At 37.2% G+C, this 15,119-nt stretch overlaps 2 protein-coding genes and 1 long non-coding RNA gene across 3 annotated transcripts; 1 reads left to right on the top strand and 2 right to left on the bottom strand.

Annotated features, from left to right (window-relative positions):
- Positions 1 to 4,373: 4,373 nt before the first annotated feature.
- On the bottom strand, positions 4,374 to 9,186 carry LOC125504485 (TWiK family of potassium channels protein 18-like). The gene is made up of 4 exons (XM_048666556.1): positions 8,790 to 9,186; positions 5,562 to 5,828; positions 5,301 to 5,503; positions 4,374 to 5,244 (listed from the first exon to the last, which is right to left on the bottom strand). The coding sequence occupies exons 1-4, from the start codon at positions 9,118 to 9,120 to the stop codon at positions 4,606 to 4,608; spliced, it is 1,440 nt and encodes a 479-aa protein (XP_048522513.1). The 5' UTR covers positions 9,121 to 9,186; the 3' UTR covers positions 4,374 to 4,605.
- On the top strand, positions 9,040 to 10,394 carry LOC125504486. Its single transcript, XR_007281523.1, has 2 exons — positions 9,040 to 9,131; positions 9,184 to 10,394. It is a non-coding gene; the product is annotated as an uncharacterized LOC125504486 (long non-coding RNA).
- Positions 10,395 to 12,679: 2,285 nt separating this feature from the next.
- Positions 12,680 to 14,345, bottom strand: LOC109545548 (myosin regulatory light chain 2). The gene is made up of 4 exons (XM_019916312.2): positions 14,227 to 14,345; positions 13,505 to 13,663; positions 13,161 to 13,444; positions 12,680 to 13,041 (listed from the first exon to the last, which is right to left on the bottom strand). The coding sequence occupies exons 1-4, from the start codon at positions 14,227 to 14,229 to the stop codon at positions 12,876 to 12,878; spliced, it is 612 nt and encodes a 203-aa protein (XP_019771871.1). The 5' UTR covers positions 14,230 to 14,345; the 3' UTR covers positions 12,680 to 12,875.
- Between the last annotated feature and the right edge of the window lie 774 nt (positions 14,346 to 15,119).

The following is a 15,119-nucleotide window of genomic DNA, read 5'->3' as shown; positions in this document are numbered from 1 at the left end:
GAAAATTTCAAGTTGCGACTAAACCTGAACCAAAAGTTGTATTTTTGTAAAGAATGTGTAATTTGCGTGAAAACATTTATGTTCAGCCGGGCATTGATTTGGGTGGCAAAATTGGAATTTATTTTATTTTTATTGAAATTTTCAGGACGTTCAGAGCGAAAAGTCTTCAATAGGACGACGAAGTTCTACTGAGGCAGAATCGAAAGTTGTAATTTTTTAAAAAGAAGGTGTATCTGCGCTAAAATATTTATGTTCAGCCCGGCATTAATTTGGCTGAAAAAAATTCAGGATTAATTTAGATTCAACGGCAACTTTTAGGATCTTGAGATAGAAGAATAGAATTGATTTGACTGGCAAAAATAAATATTTATTTTAATTTCCTAAAATTTCCCGAAAATAAAATCCGAAAATTTGACGGTGCTACTTGGCCTCAGTGGAAAGTTGTGATTTTTTGAAAGTGGCATGTAATTGCGTAAAAATATTCGTTTTTAACCTAGAATGGTCTTGGATGAAAAAAATCAAAAAATCTGAAAGTTCCCAAACTTTCCGAGCAAAAAGCATTTTACAGATGCGGAAATAGTCACGTTGGTGCATGCCTGGGGTTTGGAGTTTTTCAAAGAAGTGCAATTGTGTGGAAACATTTTTTTTTAGTCCAACATTGGCAAAAATCAGGGTTTATTTTAATTTCGCTGAAGTTTTGAGGACTTTTAGATTCGGCAACGTTCTATTGAGTATAAAATTTTCAACTTGAAAGTTGCGCTAGGACTTTTACATATTTAAATAAGGACATGCAATGGCCTAACAATATTCATTTTCAGCCCAGCATTGACGTGGATGGCCAATCAGTATTTGATCAGATTCTACTAAATTTTTCAGGACTTTTGGACTCAAAAGTCCTCAATAGAAGATAAAAATTTCAAGTTGCTGCTTCATTTGCGTTGGAAATTATAATGTTTTAAAGGAAGGCGTCTAACTGCGAAACAACATTCATTTTCAGCCCATCATTGACTTGGCCGGCAATGTTTTATTTCGGTTTAATATTCAAAATGCGTCACATGATGAAACAACTAGATTGAATTTTTCGCTTGTTATTATATGTCATGGTTAAGTTGATGAAATGTTTGGTTGCAGAAAAATTAGCCCATTTAATACTGATAAGGATCGATTATTGGTACTAAACTAGAACAGTGTTAAACGATTAATTAATTAATTAAAAGTTTCAATTGCCAACTTTAAGGGACAACATGCACTCACTCAAGAACCAATTTTTAATCAAGCGAACCTCTCTGTAAATAATTACTGTATCCAGTTACTTGCAGTTATACTCTAGTGAACCATGGGTTAATATGAGATTAAGTTTTTCTATTTGTGAGCAAAACTAGCGCTTGAAGTGAACGGAATTTCTGAAAAAAATCAGATCTACGTGCCATAATGGATTAAGTGAAACAATGTCATTCTATAAACCCAACTAGACCGTCTAGATTCGACTCATTTATTGTTAACTTAACGGCAACGTGTAGGTGATGCTGTGACTTTGCAGAAATCGCGATTCCATTGTTTCTTGGTAATATCGATAGACTTTTACTTTCCGCTTCCCAAGTTATTACCGATTGGTTATTTAATCAGACCGCAGCTACCTTAAGGAAAATTACATGCCTAATTATATCCAATTTTGTTTGCAAATCAGTCGGATATTAATATAAATTTATTTAAAGCTTGCTGTTTGCAGTTCTCCCAACCACCCGGTGAATGGCTAGAAATACGGGTGGTCTGAGTAACGGATAAAGGCGTGTAGATGTTAAGCATTTCCTTTGGGAAATCAATGGCAATTTTCGCCAAATAAACCTGGGCGATGATGATCCTGTTTGAAGTAACGATTGAGACGGAATGCTAATTATCGTGGATTTTTCCTTGAAGTGAATTGAGGCAATTATGCATAACAATTATTTAGAAGAAGGAAAATTAGCTATACAAGTAAACATTCATGTTATATGTAATGCCAGCCAATTAACTAGATTGAAGATAATGGTTTTTTTTTTGGTATTATCTTGACGGTTTATTAAGGTTACCAATATGTTTTGTCTTAATAACGACCTCTGCATACAATTTAAAAAAGACAAATTAATCGTTGTAGAAAGTCTAAATCACGAATAAAACAAGTGGCAAACAGAACAGTTAATAATCCGGTTAACAGAATGAATAAAGTCGCATTATGCACAAAGTCCACACAAAATCGATTACGTGAATTCAAAAAGTGGGTTAAAAATTATGTAAAGCGCAGGTTTAAACGAAAATAGCACTTTCACTGCACCTTTAGGGCATGAATTGCTTCCACTTTGCCGAGTCAACGTAAGAAAGTTATTGCGTGATGAATGTTAATGTCACAATGTGCCATCAAAGAGATGTTACGATGGAAAATAAATGAATATTGACACAATTCCTCCAAGTTGTTTTAATTGTTTTATTAATTGTGTTTTTTACAAAGTTCGCTGTTTTGCCGGTGGTTCATGGTCCAAGGAAAACGTGAACTTGTAGACGCATTATTTCGATCGAATAATTAGAGAGGTCTCGAGTGTGAGATCGTTTTTGCATTTTTTCTGTCCACAAAATTTACTATTTACATTAATTTAGGTGACTGAAGTGACACGCGATTAATAATAAACTAACGCAATTTTGGAAGACGACAATATGCACATTGCGACATTATCCCATCAATTAGCTGTTGGACGTTGTAACGAAATTTCATTGCTGTAGACTAATTTGCGTACAGCCATTATATAACAGCCAATTTACGCAATGATATATCGATAGTCACATGGTCGTTGATCTTGTCGTCATTACCTCTTGTTTAGTACTTTCCTCGTAGTCATTAAATTATGTACTTGAAATATTGTTTTAGAAATCCCTGATGGGTTGATGATTTATTTGGAAACGCCATCAAAAGTGTAGCAGCAATTTGGCTTTTTTACTTTTACCATCTCTGAAGCTGCAAGCCACTCGTGCTAGCGAAACTTTAGGAAGACATTGCTGCTGTTTGGGTTAATCGGGCTTCAGGCCAACCGTCGTAAAACGTTTTTTTCTTCTAATGCTTATTTTGCTTCTTCATTCATTCCGATGCATTTTCTCTCATTCAGGGAGAAATTTATTTCATTTCTTTCCTCTTATTGAACTTCTCTGTATTCTTCGCCTGTTTACGCAAAATGTCGCTTAGATTTGTCTTTCTTGGTTGAACGTTTCACAAATCGCTTAGAGCATTAAACTATGTACATATTTGTCTTCAAATACTGTTTAAAAAATCCCTGATGGGTTGCTGACTTTTCTTTGGCAATTTCGATGTTTTATTTTTACCACTTCTGAAGATAAACGCCACTCGTGCTAGTGAAACCTTAGGACGACATTTTCCTTCTGGAGCATCGCTTTATTTTTACTCTAAACGTGTTTGAGTTTTTGTCCTTCTTGCTTGTTTGTCTGCATCCATGGGCAAAACCCAAAGTATTTTAAACAGTTTCACAAATTGGCTAATAGCTTAATATTCAGATATTAGCAGGAAACTATATTTAGTTGTTAAATATCCGGAGAACCAACATCGGTACTTCACAATTATTGTGTTTCGCACGTAAAATATTTAAACGCCTAGTTAAACATATTTATTGCTATTGATAATTTTATAGCCGACATTCTCAGAAATCCCCTAGTGCTAAAATAAAGTGTTTAATTAATTTAAGCAAATAAAAACGGGTTTAAAAGTGCGAATATTTGCCGGGTGAGAAACACATTTGGGTTCTCTAAGGTGTGATTTTAACCCATGAAGTCATCAAACTTATTTTCGACTGAAAACCTGCTTAGGTTCTTCTAGGTTTCAGGTTTCAACCCTCTGTATAAGCGAATAATTGCCGGGTGAAAAACACATTGGATTTCTCTAAAGTGTGATTTTAACCGAGGACATTTTTTAACTTTTTATTGACTGAAAGTTTGCTTAAGCTTTCCGAAAAAAGTACTTTTTGTCAAATTTCGACCTCTTGTACGTGCTAACAATTGCTGGGTGAAAAAGACATTTGTTTTTCCTAAGGTGTGATTTTGAGGGATGAAATCATCAAACTCATTATTGACTGAAAATTTGCTAAGGTTTTTCTAAAAAAAAAAGCAAATAATTGCCGGATGAAAAATACTTTTGATTTCCCAAAAGGCATAACCTCAACAAATGAAATACTGAAATTTATTATTGATTGAAAATTTGCATAAGTTTTCCAAAAAAAATCAGTTTTCTTCACATTTCAACCCCTTGTAATGCAGCCAGCTTTAGCTCATGTTGAGTGCTTTTTCAGGAATAAAAAACCGATAAGAAAATGTTGAATGCACTTGAGGCAAACGAACAACATAGATAACATGTATTAAAACACCTAAAAACTGTACAGTAATAACGCAGATACAAAACATTTTTAAAATCTACCTTTATGTATACCTAAATAAAACACAGCGCCAAGAAGAAAACCATGTTCCAAGGAAACTTTCACTTTTTCCACATTTTTCAGAAAAATATCAAAGAATCTTTCCTTCCATCCCAACAGTGGCCCTCCGCTTGTAAATGGCAGCATAGTTTCACTACTAACTAACCAACTGTGCAGTTGACCAGTTAAACGGCGAATCATCCACTTGAATCCTCTGTCCGTTTGCATTCTCATTAACCAAATTGGCTTCATCTTGCGCATCTTTATCCTCATTTTTATCACTAGATTTGTCCTCACTGTCTTTGCTTCCCTCCTCCAGATCAACTCCAATGGTTTCTCCGATTCTAGCAGAGGCGTGACTGAAAGTGTCGCTCAGCTTGTCTTGGACCACATTGATGCACATCGTCATCAGGGCCAGTCCGAAGCACAAATAGACAATGGAGAGGATCATATAAGTGGGCTGTTCAGGAACAATATCACCAAACCCGATGGTGGACATGGACATGAAGACAAAATAGAATGAAGCGAAAAAGTCCCATTTCTCCCAAACCATGAAGACTGCCGCTCCTATTAGCATGTACGCTACCAGTAGAATCAGCGCCAGGGTGATGGGAAGGTTGAATTCGTCATCGATTTCAAATGAAGAAATTGCGGGGGTTTGAGGCTCTAAAACAACCGCAGATTGAGGCTTCGGAGTGTCTGGTTCTGGCTTGGGCTTCTCATCCTCATTTCCCCATGTGGACATTCTTCGGAAAGTCGCATATTCGTACATCACTTGAGCACCTTTGATGATTTCCTGGATTTAAATTAAATTGCTCTATATACAGAGTGTTTTGTGGGTGTGCGTCCTACCTGCACATGACTAGTTTTCCTGACTCTTCGACAACTTCTCGTGTAGTAAAACGTGCGGAAATACGACCACACAAACTTGATTCCTCTGGTGAAGAGTTTCCCAAAGTCGGTAAGAGCAATCAGGAACAATGGAATGCCAATAGTGGAATAAACTATGGTTAACACTCTACCAGTGAATGTGGTAGGATACAAGTGCCCATAACCTGCCATTAGGGATTGGATTAGGCAAATGCTACGTTGTTCGGTTGGGCGAAGGCTTACCAATGGTGGTGTAGAGCGTAGAGCAGTAAACTACAGCATTCCATATAGTCCACACTCTACCGTTGGTGTGGGAAACTACCAAGGGATGTTGCTGAAATGCCAAGGTGATTTTGCGTTCAAATTTCACTAGTCGTCTAGCTGCTTCTCCCGACCATTCTTTTTCGGAAAACTGCTCAGGCACACTGAGGGATTTATATCGCAGCTCGTTTAGCAGTTCTTTGACTTGGAGTTCGATGTCTCGTTCAATTAGTTTCGTTTCGTTTTGACCTGGAAAAGTTTACTGAGGAAAACGCATTTTATGACCTCTGCTGGGCTTCACTGTTCGTGTTAGTGCAAGACAGACGTGCCTTTAGGATATTTTTCTAAAATCTTATCACTACTGCTCATGAAATTTTCGGTCAAAAATGCATTGCTTCTGACCTGAGAACTTGATTGTAGGCGACCAAAATTCTCTTTAAATATGGACAAAAATGTCACTTATTTTGCAGCTGAAGCTCTGGGGTGTTTCACATTTCTCGCGTTCTTGTGTGGAAAACGAAGTAGAATTCGAGGCATTTTGAGAAACTTGATATTCTTCCAAAAAATCGATCTCTAGGAAATTTTATCTTTTATGATAATTTTCGGAAAAAAATCAAAATTTCTCATTCAAGTTTTTTGAGCTCCATGAATTGATTCTTACTCAAGAAGCTTCCAAATAAGCCCATTTAAAGTGTTAGAGTTTATAACAAGAAAGATCCCGATGGTCAAAAATCTTAGATCATAAAACCGCTTAAAATAGACCACAAATGTCGCTTTTTTTTATTTGTAGCTTCTGGTGTGTTTTTCAGCGAGCGTTTTAGTTGTCTCGCTTTCTTGTGATGGAAATTATGTAATTCCAGGAATTTCAAGAGACTTGATAGTTTTCGAAAAATCGACCTCCACACTATGAAAGTTTCGGTTAAAAATCGAAATTTTACATGCGTGTTTTTTAAGCTCAATGGACTCTTTGCGATCTAAGAAAATCCCCAATATGTATATTTAAAGCGTTTGAGTTTATAGCAAGGAAGATATCGATGATTAAAAATATTAGAACAAAAATCGCTTGAAATAGACTTAAATTATCACTTATTTTAGATCTGAAGCTTCCAGCATCTTTTTCAATGTTCGCATCGCATTCTGCGTTTCTTTGTGAGGAAAATCATGTAAATTCAAGCGTTTTAGAGGGACTTTATATTTTTCGAAAAACTCGATCTCCACCTCTTATGAAATTTTCGGTCAAAAACAAGAATTGCGCATTCATGTTTTTTGAGCTCAATGAATTGATTCTTACTCAAGAAGCTCCCACATAAGCACATCTAAAGTGTTAGAGCAGAGGCGGATCCAGCTTTAAAGTCAGGGGGGGTTATGTAGAAAAAATACAGTCTTCTGTTGTCTATGAATTTAGAAAAATTATCGTCGTTTTGTGCAAGAGTGGCGTAAGGTTATTGTTTAAATTTAATGTTTACGTCCCGTTTTTGCTCATATCTCGGAGGCAAAATGAGCAAGAACGCTCATTTTTACATCATTCTAGACAGAAATAAATAGCCTTTTTAGAAAGTGAACCATGGATGGGGAATTGTTGGCAGTTTTCTCAAAAAATGCTTAAATTGAAGAAGTTTTAGATTTGCGTGATTTTTTTTAGTTGCAAAATCCACTTGAACATGACGCTGCTTTTTTCGAAGTTTCTCAAGAACCATTTGAGTCACAGAATTCGTTTTGACATCGTTGGATAGAGAATTGAAAAGTCGATTCAGTCGTAACAACGTGAGTGAGGAAATTCGAGTAGTTTTGACCCAGAAAGCCAAATTTGAATATCGGACACTTAGGTGCAAGATTATGCCAAATTGTCATGTTTTCCGTCCCGTTTTTGCTCATTTCTCGGAAGCAAAATGAGCAAGAACGCTCCTTTGTACATCATTCTAGAGAGAAATAAATGGCCTTTTTAGAAAGTGAACCATGGATGGGGAATTGTTGGCAGTTTTCTCAAGAAATGCTTGAATTCAAGAAGTTTTAGATTTGCGTGGTTTTTTTTTAGTTGCAAAATCCACTTGAACATGACGCTGCTTTTTTAGAAGTTTCTCAAGAACCATTCGAGCCAGAGAATTTGTTTTGGCATCATTGGCTAGAGAATTGAAAACTCGATTCAGTCGTAACAACGTGAGTGAGGAAATTCGAGTAGTTTTGACCCAGAAAGCCAAATTTGAATATCAGACACTTACGTGCAAGATTATGCCAAAATTTCATGTTTTCYGTCCCGTTTTTGCTCATTTCTCGGAGGCAAAATGAGCAAGAMSGCTCATTTGTACATCATTCTAGACAGAAATAAATGGCCTTTYTAGAAAGTGAACCATGRWGGGGWATTGTTGGCAGTTTTYTCAAAAAATGCTTGAATTCAAGAAGTTTCAGATTTGCGTGTTTTTTTTKTAGTTGCAAAATCCACTTGAACATGACGCTGCTTTTTTCGAAGTTTCTCAAGAACCATTCRAGCCAGAGAATTCRTTTTGGCATCGTTGGATAGAGAATTRAATAAGGGGGGGGGKCATGACCCCCATGACCCCCCCTRGATCCGCCCTTGTGTTAGAGTTTATAGCAAMAAAAACACCGATGGCTAAAAGTCTTAGAAGATCAMAAAACGCTTAMAATAGAYCACAAATGTCCCCTTTTCCCACGAGCACTTTACTTTCCTCGCTTTCTTGTGAYAAAAATGTTGTTAAATTCCAGGAATTTTAAGAGACATATTTTTCGAAATAATCGACTTTATGAAAACTTCGGTAAATAATCTAAATTGTACATGCGTGTTTTTTGAACGCAATGGATTGATTCTGACTCAAGAAGTTTCCAAATAAGCATATTAAAGTGTTCATTCATCATTCGCATTCTATTAATAGGTAGATATTTTGAAATATTTGCGCCCGATGCTGGACATTGTAAAACTATGCAAGTCTGCCATGAAAAGATTGGCAAAAACTATCGAAATCAATTCTTGTCTGCATCTCCAGGTCATTCAAATTCCCATCTAAAATTAGCACCGCCTTGGTTATTATAACACCACTTGATTTTGTGATTAATTCGGTCTTTTAGTAGGTGAGATGACGCAAAATGACGTCACGCCGTCGCTGAAGCACGTCATCGACAACAACAATTAATTATAGTTTGATTTTAGGGTTTTAATAAAACCGATTTTGTTTAACCGAGAGCGTAAATATTTACCTTCCACTGTTAAAAATATCACGGCGCCACCGACTGTGTAGAGGATCATCACAATGACCAGGAAACAGTGAGTGAACCACTTCTTGCTCAGAAATTTGATCTTGCTGTACATCCACACGTTGCATTTCTCCCCTATTCCCAAGCCAGCGTGTTTCACCTCGGATAAATGTTCCAGCAGGAAAACGGAGGCCCTTCTTCCATAGCGCTGCGATGGAGCGCTTGATTTAATGGACGAATTGTCCACCGACCTGGTGTGATTTTGGTAGGCAAACGCCACCCTTCTGCTGCCTTCGCTGGGCAATGGGGTGTTTGCCACACTATTAGAGGCCATTTGGAAGCGAGGTGACACTCCGATTTCTTCGAAAATACTTTATCAAACACCTTTTATTTTTAGAACGCATCAAAACAATTTTGTTCGTCCAGACGTGCGGCGGAAACTAAATAAACTGAATCACAAACCGAATGTATTTCGAAATTTGGTGCCACTCGGCTACATTGAAACCAATGGGCTGTTGACGGGGCCGATGCCTTGGGAGCACTTTCTTGGAAAAATCAGCGGAAAATATAGAGTCCAAGTCGATGACTGAGGGAAAACAGGGAACGAGGAATAAGGAGAAATATGATGACGTTACCAACGGTTTGATTTGGCCAACATCCAATGTTCAGAGAAGTTAATTTGAGGAAAAAATTATATTGATTTCTCTTCTTTTCAATCAAATGTCTTCATATACTGGGTGTCCCATCAGCAACGCTCTGCGCTAAACAAAAAAATTATATGGAAAAGTTGAATTGAAAGTTTTCAGATTACCTAAACAGGTTCAATAAGTATTCAAAAAGTTGTCTTTTGTAATAATTGTAACTCACTTTTTTATTTTTTATGATATTTTTATGTCTTGCTCGCAATGGAAAACGCATGTGATTTAATTTCAGTTTGTCAACATTTTTTTTTTTAAACCGCTCATTTTGTTCAATATTTTTAGTTTCTTGTCCTTATTTTTCTTCATAATCTGTTTATCATTTAAGTCACAATTTGCTCAAGTGCAATTTCAGAAGCAATACGTTTCCACAGAATGTAGCAAATTTAGAAACAAAAAAAAAATAAGTGGAAGAATTAATCGAGAAAATATAAAATCTAACTTAGGACGTTAATGTTTCATGTAAACTCGCCCATTTTTAACACTTTCTGGAACGCCATACTTACACTTCATTACTAACTTTGCTAAAAACTTGTTCAACCGGCTTTCAAATGCCTCTTTTTCACAATTTTTCTCTCATGATTTGCTCAGCCTTCGACAGGGATTCCTCTAAATGAAATACTTTGTACGTATTCTCGTCATTGCCCATGTGTTTCTTAAATTTTTTCAATGTTTGTTGTTGTGTGTACCTAGAAATTATGAAAGTTATAAATTATAAATAAATAAAATTAAAAACAAAGAAACCAGTTTTTCAAACGCAAAGTTAGTTTCTTGTGCTTTTGTAGACGTAGTAGAAGTAGAACCGAAACTTTCAATATTATACGGGGTGATTGAGTTTCAATAACAAGAAATGCATAAAGCTGTACATTTACCTGAGTTTTCAAAAGTTTTAATACATTTTTACCTCAAATGGGTCTGGCTTGCAATGGAAAACGCATGTGACTTTTTTTAGTTTGATTTTTTTTTTGTCTTTAAGTCGCTCTCACTTTCGATATTTTTAGAGTTTCTGTGTAGTATTTTGCTTACTTACGCAAGTGCAACTGCAGAAGTAAAACGTTTCCAAAAAATGTAACAAATTTGGAACGGAAAAAAGGGCCAACTAGTGAATTGAGGAAGTGGAAAAAATAATCGAAAAAATATACATTCTGACTTAGAAGGTTCATTAGTTATGTAAAATCGCCCATTTTCAACACTTTCGAAAACCTGTTGAAAACTGCACTCATCAACCCCCGTTTTTATACCAAAAAAAATTATAAAAAAATGGTGGAAAAATGATAAAAAAACAACGACAAAACGAGCAAACGAACAAGTCTGCTAAAGGCAAAGTGAGTTTCTTAGAATTTTTGTTCCACTTTTAAATTCCTTCTACATTTTCATATTCAGGATCTTTTTTATTAAACGCCATTGACGAAGATAGGAAAAACTAGCGATCGAAAGGTAGAATGAAAACTTTTAATATTATACTGGATGTTCAAGTTTTAATGAAATAAAATACAAAATATTTCGATTTTTCCGTTTATGCTTGTTTCGAGAGATTAATTCAGGAAATGGTATCTAGACGTTATTACTAATTTCTATACAAGAATTTGTAACATTTTAAAATTGTGTTTCTATGAAAAATGCGTTTTTCAGTTTCTAATGGCGGATTTATGGAAAATTACACTAGAAAAGTACACGCTTTTCGTTATTCACTACTGTTTTATTAAATTATTAAAATGCAAAAAATACAGCTCTAAGGCTTATCTTTAAAAACCTGACTAAAGTGTGTTTTCACAAACGACCTTTGCACATAATTTAACAAATTTAGCAGCAATAGAGCAACTTTGCAATTGGACTTTATTTTTCAAATTCACAAATTAAACTGTTTTTGAATGTATATACTGTGCAATAATGTTTTCTTTGTAATTGTTAACTTTACTCAAAACTAGTTCACCTTATTTCTTCCACAGATTTTTCATTTTGCGACAATAATTCATCTAGAAGAAGAACTTTTTGCGTATCCGCCATCTTCATTAGTAAGTGGTGAGGCTCCGCTTCAACATTCGCAGAGATTGCGAAACTTTCATTGGCAATATAAAAAAATGGCAAATTGGCAGAAGATGAAACGCAGCTTGAACACTTTGAAGCAAACATTTCATTTTTTTATTAATTTTCCCTCCATTGATTCCGGCCCTTAAGTTGACCTCAAGCAGGATCATCTCAAGTATACAACTGCAATTTCTTCGTTATCATTTATCCAGAGAAAACACAACATTCATGAACGTGATGAAGATAAACACTATTCACAACATGGAACATTTCAAAGTGTTTATTTAAAAGTGTAAACGTTAATCTAGCAATCCTAACAAACACGTAGGATTATGGCAACAAACTCCAGCGTAAGTAGTACAGTGTTCATGCCTTCCAAGCTGGAATGTTATTGAATCCTGGTCAACATTCCTTTATTGCCTGCCAACTCATTAAGCAAATAACTTCTAATGGTATTTTGATGAATTCATGCGCCTATTTACCAATTATAGATTCTAAACACTGAGTTTTTGGATAATTTCCAAGTTTTATCAAAGGAGTTTGGCTCTCGTATTGCTTGGAACTGGTGAGTTTCTTCCTGGCGGTTGCGATACTCAGAGATGCTCAGGATTGTAGAGTTTGCATACTGTTGAAGACGGTGGCCATGCGTGGCCGCGAAACGTTGGAATCCAATTGACCAACGGTCTAAAAGTTCGAAACTCTTTAGTTCAGAGGCATATTTCGCAGGAGGAAAAAAGCTCTTTTTACGAACTCGTAGAATCTCGAAAATTTTACGAGTTAGAAGGTTTGTTTAGAAAAACAATTTCTTCAGTGAATTTTGAATTGTACGCAAATCAACCAACAATGTTTTAAAAACAAATTAGTTCAAGTTCTTGGACAGTGGAAAGCGAATGTATAGTATTTGAACAAAGCTAATACGAATATCATTGCCTTAAGGTTTCTGTGTAAGAAATATGAACATTCGAGCAGACAACGTGCCTCCAAACAATAATTTCATCGTAGAACCTCTTCATATTTCCTAGCGGTTGAATTGAAATGAATATTGGGTCCAGGTCCAGGCCTGCTCGCTTTCCCGATTCATCTCCGCTTGATTTACTTGGAAACTTCAATTGCGGCGATCTAAATAATGGTATGGGCGAACGAATGCTCCTAAAAGAAACGCATACAGGAAATGTAATTGTTTATTAAGAAAGTAAATTTATTTTAAAATTAAACTGATCGCTGCGATGTAGGGGGCGACCCATAGCAAGTTGTGCACATCTCACACCAAAAAAAAAAGATCTTAATGATGAGCTCCTTTAGTGTCACGTGACAGCCGTTCGCGGGTTTTCAGTGGCAAAGTGTCTTTGAGTGATGAAAGTGTTTAGGCGGCTTCGCCCTCTCCCTCTTCCTCAGCGGCGGCAGTGAGGAGAGTGATGACTCCTTGAGTGTCGATTCTGCCGTTGTCGTCGATATCGATAGCATCGAATGCATCGTCGACTTCTTTGGCTGAGAACTTGTCACCCCAGGTCATAAGGGCGTGCCTGAACCTGCAAGAGCAAAGCAGTTAGTTTACAGCATAGAGTAAGTAAAAATATAAAATATAAGTATATTATTTTACTTTCTCCATGGTTTACAGACAAGGGTTGTTCGGGTGAAATCGGCTTACTTTTCGCTGTCGATGGTTCCGTTTTCGTCGAAAGACCTGAAGGCAGCGGCGACAACATCGTCATCGTCCGAACCACCAGAATCAGCCATACGAGAACCGAAAAGGCCCAACAACTGCGTGAGATTGATTGGTCCAGGTGCTTCGCGAACCATCTCGTCCAGTTCCTTCTCGCTGGCGATTTTACCAACAGCGTCGAAGGTGGCCCTCAAGTCTTCCTTGCTGATGATGCCATCTTTGTCATGGTCCATCAGCTGGAAGGCTTCCTTGAACTCTGCCACTTGGCTCTGCAGGAGGAAAAATTCTGGGTAGATGGAGGCTCAGCGAAAAAATGCACTAAAGCCAACCTGCGAGAACATGGAGAAGACATTGGATCCGGAACGTTTCGCCCTCTTCGAGGAGCTCTTGGATGAGGTGCGGGTTTCAGCTGCAGGAGCTGGGGCGGCAGCAGGCGCTTCACCTGCGTCTTCCTTCTTCTTCTTCTTAACCTTCTTCTCCTTGTCCGCCTGCAATGATTGCAATTCGGTACTTTAGTTCCTTCGTCATTTGTCCAAGTTTGCCTGCGGCGCCCCTCAAATTCACATAACCAGTTCGACCCATTTTTGCCCCACATAAACAGTTTAAAAATAGCTCCCTTTGACGAGGTCCACGATTGAGTTACTCCTGGATATTTATAGAATATGGAGCGCTGCCAGGAATTACCAGCGAAGCGGCTATTTTCGTCCAGCATTCAGGATATATTTTCAAACCTTTCAGCACGGAATTGAGGCATGAAATAATCCAGGCACAGTGGGAGTATTTAACGCAAAAAACACCCCACAACTTCCATTGACTCCAACCATGCATCAATTAAAGAAAAATAGTTTGCAATAATAGCAACTTGTGGAAAAGTGGAAAAATTCTTACACTCTCTCAGAAGATAACCAAAGCCACACTCATACTCTATCACTCAATCACGAAAAAGGCACCAAATATTCCACCAAAGGCACTTGAGTTGTCGCAGACGATAGCACTGTCATAGCACAAAGCCTCCGCATAGGAGTATCCAGAAGTTTTCGGTTGTACTTACCATGATCGTTGATGTTTGCTCTCTCAGAAACACCCGCGACTGAAGAATAATTGGCCAACGGCCTACTTAAGTAAGTTCGGGATGCCCGAGTGTTGATTTCGCGCAATCCTTAAAAGTAGCTGCCAGAAATAGATTCCCCGTTCCCCGTCTGCTCGCGTTCCCGGCTCACAATCTGGATAGAGGTATATGGATGTGCAGGATTGACGGTAATTGACTGGACCTCTCTATACGTTACGCTAATCGAGAGGAATTGTTCCAGTCAATACGTTACCTCATCGGAAACTGAGCTGAGATTATTTCACTTCTATTGATTACTCAATGAGTCTAATTTTCGCAAATTTAAAGCGTTTGAGGTTGCTGATGGGACGAGTCGACTCGAATCGAAATCGTTCGAATGGTTCGATTAAGGGAAGAGTCGAGTTAACCCGATTAACGGGCGAAAACTGCTCGAGTTCATTTTGTTAAGAGTAAATTCATTCGATACAGAGTAGGTAGTCAAATCAAAGCAAATGGTGCTTTATTACCTGAGATAACAGAAAAAATAGCAATACACTGAACAATGCAATAAAGACCGAGACGATCGACCAATCTTGAATCCTCCCGACATCCCAATTGGTTAAAAACCGGAAATAAGGACACAAAACCATTCGAATCAAAGAGCAAATAGCAGTTTGGTGATCAAAGCATTGCTTTTTAGATTAGCTTAATTTGTTCATGTCTAAAGCTGGTTAGTTTGCTGATGGGAAGAATCGAATGAAAGCATTCGAATGCTTCGGTTAGGGAAACAGTCGAGTCAACTTGATGAACTTTCGAAAACATCTCGAGTTAACTTTGCTCAGCAAGATGCGAGTATCAGGCGTTCAAAACGGAACAAAACAAAAAATCCCAAAAAA

This window comes from Dendroctonus ponderosae, unplaced genomic scaffold (assembly GCF_020466585.1).
Source record: "Dendroctonus ponderosae isolate FM_Combo_2020 unplaced genomic scaffold, Dpon_F_20191213v2 Dpon_F_20191213_5, whole genome shotgun sequence".
Taxonomy (NCBI): Eukaryota; Metazoa; Arthropoda; class Insecta; order Coleoptera; family Curculionidae; genus Dendroctonus; species Dendroctonus ponderosae.
Note: the sequence above shows the minus strand (reverse complement) of the source record. Positions and strands in the feature narration are given on the sequence as shown.